Source organism: Dama dama, chromosome 9 (assembly GCF_033118175.1).
Source record: "Dama dama isolate Ldn47 chromosome 9, ASM3311817v1, whole genome shotgun sequence".
Lineage (NCBI taxonomy): Eukaryota > Metazoa > Chordata > Mammalia > Artiodactyla > Cervidae > Dama > Dama dama.
Window position 1 is genome coordinate 44,188,770 of NC_083689.1, and position 5,473 is coordinate 44,194,242.

General features: G+C 32.3%; 1 protein-coding gene across 1 annotated transcript; it reads right to left on the reverse strand.

The window, feature by feature from the left end:
- Positions 1–825: 825 nt before the first annotated feature.
- Positions 826–1,764, reverse strand: LOC133061354 (olfactory receptor 2L2-like). Its single transcript, XM_061149363.1, has one exon. It carries the CDS (start codon positions 1,762–1,764, stop codon positions 826–828), a length of 939 nt encoding a protein of 312 aa, XP_061005346.1.
- Positions 1,765–5,473: the final 3,709 nt, after the last annotated feature.

Sequence of the window (5,473 nt, forward strand, 5' to 3'; positions counted from 1 at the left end):
TCTCTGAAATATATTTTCCTTATACTGAAGAAAAGAATGTTACAGGCAATTATAGGCCTAGAGTGAAAAGAAAATGAGATCTTCTGACTTTTAATTTGTCATTCATAAAACATGTTTTAAGCATATTGAAATATAAATGCAAAATAGTAGAACTCATGCTGAATGACAACTTCAGTTAGTTTTCATTTTTATTATTGCATACAAAAAATCATTTACATGTATAGCATATTAATAAAAATTAAAAGCTTTTTGAATTAATAGGGGAAAATGCATAATGAAGAAAAAAGAGACTGAAAAACATGTATATACATATATATATATACACACACACATATAAATAAACATATATAAACTTAAACATATAGATATGGATATACAGATACTTGCAAAAAAGATTTGTGTAGACATGAGTGGTTTTCTCCTCTAGGTTAATTTTAGTCCTTGCAAATTTAATGATAAAATAAGATTTTAATAATTGTATGCTGATTAATAATAATAATTAAAATCTTATTTTATCATTAAATTTGCAAGGACTGAAATTAATCCAAAGGAGATCTTAATTGTTGTATGCCAATTAATGGGGCTTCTCTCTGTTGGTAAAGAATTTGCCTGCAATACAGGAGACCTGGGTTGGATTCCTGGATTGGGAAGATCCTCTGGAGAAGAAAATGACAACCCACTCCAGTATTCTTGCCTGGAGAATCCCATAGACATAGGAGCTTGACAGACCACTGTCCATGGGGTCACAAGAGTCAGACATGACTAAACCACCATGCTGATTAATAAATTTGTATTTAACATCTAGGTCTCATGGAAAAATTGTCTTTACATTTTCACAGAACAGATTCTCTGTATTGCTCTTCTCAAGGCCCCCATCACCTCCTTGTTTCTCATGCTATAGATAACAGGGTTGAGCGTTGGGGTAAGGATGGTGTAGAAGACAGCAAGAACCTTGTCCTCTGTTGGACTACGCAGAGATTTTGGACGGAGATAAGTGTAAGCAAATGGTGCAGAGTAGAATGTTACCACAGTGAGATGGGTGCTACATGTTGAATAGGCTTTCTTCTTCCCTTCTGTTGAGTGCATTCGATACACAGCAAGGAGAACACGGCCATAGGAAAATACAATACAAGTGAAAGGCAACAAAAGAAAGATGGCGGTGCTCACAAACACTGTGTACTCATAGACCCAGGTGTCCATGCAGGCCAGAGTCAACATGGCTGGAACATCACAGAAGAAATGATTGATGGTCCTGGATCGGCAATAAGGGATATGAAGGGCATATATGGTGTGGGCACAGGAGTTGACTGAGCCCAGGAGCCAAGATCCTATTATCATAAACACACATACTCTTCTACTGATTTTGATGGGATAGTGAAGAGGAAAGCAAATGGCCACATAACGATCATAAGCCATAGAAGCCAAGAGCAATCCTTCTGCACCTGCTAAAGTCAAGAAAAAGAAGCTCTGTATCCCACATGCAATGAAGGAGATAGACTTGTTTCCAAATAGAAAATCGTAGGCCATTTTGGGTACAATGTTGGAAATATAGGTCAGGTCCATGAGGGAGAGCTGACTGAGTAGAAAATACATGGGTTTCTGAAGTTGGGTGTCCAGAAAGATGAGAAGGATCATGGAGAGGTTACCAAATAGAGCCATTAGAAAAATGAGAACAATGAGAATAAAAAGAAATAGGCCAATTCTTGAAGATGGGAACAACCCCAGTAAGATGAAATAAGTTGATGTTTGATTATAATTTTCCATGTGGCAATAATATAATTTTTCCTAAGGCAGACACAAAAGCAAGAAAGTCAAGTAAGCTATTTTGAAATTGTTGCATGATTAAACTGTACTATTTAACAATTTACAACTCTTAAATGAATAACTGAACCTATGAATTTTGGAAAAGCAAAACTTTTTTGTTTTTTTGATCAAGAGACTAGAACTTGAAAATACAAACATTTTGGCCTATGAGCTTTTGCAGGAAATCTTTAAAATTGTAAAAATTTTATATTTTGACATCATTAGGATAAGTATGCTTTACTACCCTATAAAAACTCAAGTCACATCAAAATTAGGTAACATACTCAAAATATATTCTTAGGAAATCATGTAAATGCATGTGTTTTCTAATTATATTATGAATAAATATTTATCACCATTAAGAAATGATTTATTTTTCATATTCAAACCCTAAGGCTTACCTGTAAATCTGTAGTAGCCTATCACTTATGTTGAGAAGCTATTATTCTTTTTTGAGTCTTTTTTGAACAGAAATATTAAATCAAGCTTCCCTGAATTCAGTAACATTATTTGAGTCATCTATTGTGAAATCAAGATGAATATCATCAAGTACCATCTACACAAAATTATGATCTTCCTCCTGAATGAGATTCTGAATTCTGTAAGTAGCAAAGAGCATTTGCTTATATATCTCTACATCACACTCATTGTAGTTTGATAAATCTGTGCAAAATCTCAAAAATAACATATATTTTACATCTCTCTGCTTCTCTAGCACTTATATGATAAGTAAATTTTGTCATACACATTTAATTTTAACTTTTATTATTTTATTTTAAAGCTCCTCCCAATTCTAAGTTAGAGTAAAAAACTTAAGCACTTATAATCTCTCCCTGTTAAAACACAGCTATAATTATGATTAAAAATATATATTATAAACTAAAAGAAAGTGGATGAACATGAGGCACAATAAGAGATGAAATAGTTTAGGATCCTATGAAAGAATAAATTTGGGAATAAAAATGGTCAGTTTTTTAAATGGAGAAAAGAAAAATGGCATCCAAGGGTTCTTCCTCATGGTGGGAGGAGGGATTCTTAGGACATATTGTAAGGGAACAAGCCATAAATAATTTTTGTTATTTTAGTTATAATAATTGTTCTAGTGCCAAAACTGTTAGAATTTTGAGAAAGACTGCTACAGGAAAGACCATGGTCATGTGCACATACACACAAACACAAATACTTATTCACGCACAGAAAAACCATGCAATGAAATACAATGATTTAGAAATGCAAAAAATGCATTTTTAAAAAAATAAGAATTGTATCTTCAAAGAAGTACAATACATTACTATTCTACATTATAAATATTATTAAATATATAAAATAAATTGCAAGGTAACAAAGTCTCTTGCAAATTAAAATAATAATGTTAATTGACAAGGAAGAATAAGTGAAACATTCAGTGACAAAATGAAAAATATCTAGCAGAATAAAAAAAGGCAAAAAAATCATAAAATTTGTCTTTTAAAGGGTATAAGAGTTAGAGAATATAAGGGAAGAGATATAAACTTATTATCACCCCTAGAAATTCATATAGAAAAAGTGACTTAATATTACCAAAGAAACACATTTTTCAGAATTGATATAAATGAACCACAATATTCAAAAAGCATGAACAGAACACAGGAAAATAATTAAACAATACTCTTTGAAAGATATTTTCTTGAAAATTCTAAATGTCTTGAAAAGATTTTTTGAAAATTCTCAATGTTGCCTATAATTGAATGATCCTGAAAGTGTCCTGACTGAGAAACAGCAATAATGAGAATTATTGTATAAAAATAATAACTAGGGACTTCCTTGGTGGTTCAGCAGCTGAGACTTCACACTAACAATCCAGGGGTCCTGGGTTTGATCTCTGGTCAGGGAATTAGATCCATATGACACAACTAAGAGTTCTCATCCTCCAACTAAAAATCTCACATGCCACAACTAAAGATCCTGCATTTCACAACAAAAGTCAAAGATGCCAAATATTGCAACTAAAACCCAGTGCACCAGATAAATAAATAAATATTTAAAAATACTAACTAAAATGTCATCAGGTTTTACAATAACTTATGTTTTTGTATTTTAGTAAAACGTACAAAAAGATGGGAAAATGCTGTCAGCATAGCCATGCCAGAAACTGTGTTGCAACTATGTTGAAAGGATGAGAAAAGAGAAAAGCATGAATGTGATTGTATGTGGGGTAGAAAGTTTTCCATTCACAGTGGCTAAAGTGTCACGAGATACTATTTGATAGTTATCATTAGAAAGCAAGTATATTGATGAAAAGTATATTGATAGTGGCCTATCGGGGCTTTACTGGTGGCTCAGATGGTAAAGAATCTGCCTGCAATGCAGGAGATCTGGGTTCAATCCCTGGGTTGGGAAGATCCCCTGGAGAAGGGAATGGCAACCCACTCCAGTATTCTTGCTTGAAGAATTCCATGAAGAGAGGAGGCTGGCAGGCTACAGTCCACGTGGTCACAGAGTCAGACACCACTGAGCAACTAACACTTTCACTTTCAGTGAGCTGCTGAGATCATGTTCTTACTCTACTTGAATAAAATATTAAAGGGATGTAAAACTGATGTCGCAGTCGAAAATTGATCTCACAACTAACATTAGACTCAATGGTGAAAGACTAAAAGTTTTTCCTTTAAGATCAAGAACAAGGCAAGAATGTCCACTTTCGAAACTTCTAATTAAAGTTACAGTATTATAAGTACTAACATTTTGGCAAGCAAAACAAGTTAAAAACACTGAAACTCTAAAGAAAGAATTAAAATTATCCTGCTTCAGAAGTGATATCTTAAATGTAGGAAATAAAAACTTGTTAGGACTAATAAACAGAGTCATGAATGTTGCAGGATACATAACTGATTGTATTTCTATATGAATAATGCTAAATACTAAGAAGGAACTTAAAACAATAACATTTAACATATCATGAAAAAGAATAAAAGCCCTAGGAAAAAAACAAAGAAATTACAAAAGGTATGCACTAACAGTCACAAAACACCACTGAAATAAACTAAAGGAGAGATAAATGCCAGCACATGAAAAAACAGCCTGTGCTCACGGGTTGAAAAACTGACTATTGCTAAGATGTCAACATTACCATAAGCAAACTACAGGTGCAATGAAATGACTTCCATAATTCCAAGAAAATTTTGAAGAAAGAAAATAATACATTTCAAAATCCAAATAAAAATCTTAAATACACAGAATAGCCCAAACAATCTTATTAAATAATTGAACTTATTCTTTCTTATTCAAAACTTACTACAAAGCTATAATATATAAAAAATGTGTAGTATTGGCAAAGACAAACATAAACCAAAACAATTCAGTAGAGATACCAGAAAAATATATATATATATATATATGGTCAAATTATTTCAAGAAGTGTCTCAAAAGTTCAGTTGGAATGTCTTTACAACAAATATTGCTAGAAAACTTGACATCCACATGCATATAAGGAACTAGGACCATTACTTTACTACATACACAAAAATTAACTGAAGTGGATGAAAAAGCAGATACAAAGCTAAAACTATGCATTCTTAGAATAAAATGAGAAAAGTTTCATTATACTGAATTTTGCTGTGCATTCTTGGATATAATACCAAAAGCATGTTCAATACCAACAAAAATATAGATATTGGAATTTGTCAAAATT

Bases quoted from the DNA above. Each gene is read 5' to 3' on its own strand.
- LOC133061354 (XM_061149363.1), bottom strand. From the start codon at position 1,764: ATGGAAAATTATAATCAAACATCAACTTATTTCATCTTACTGGGGTTG.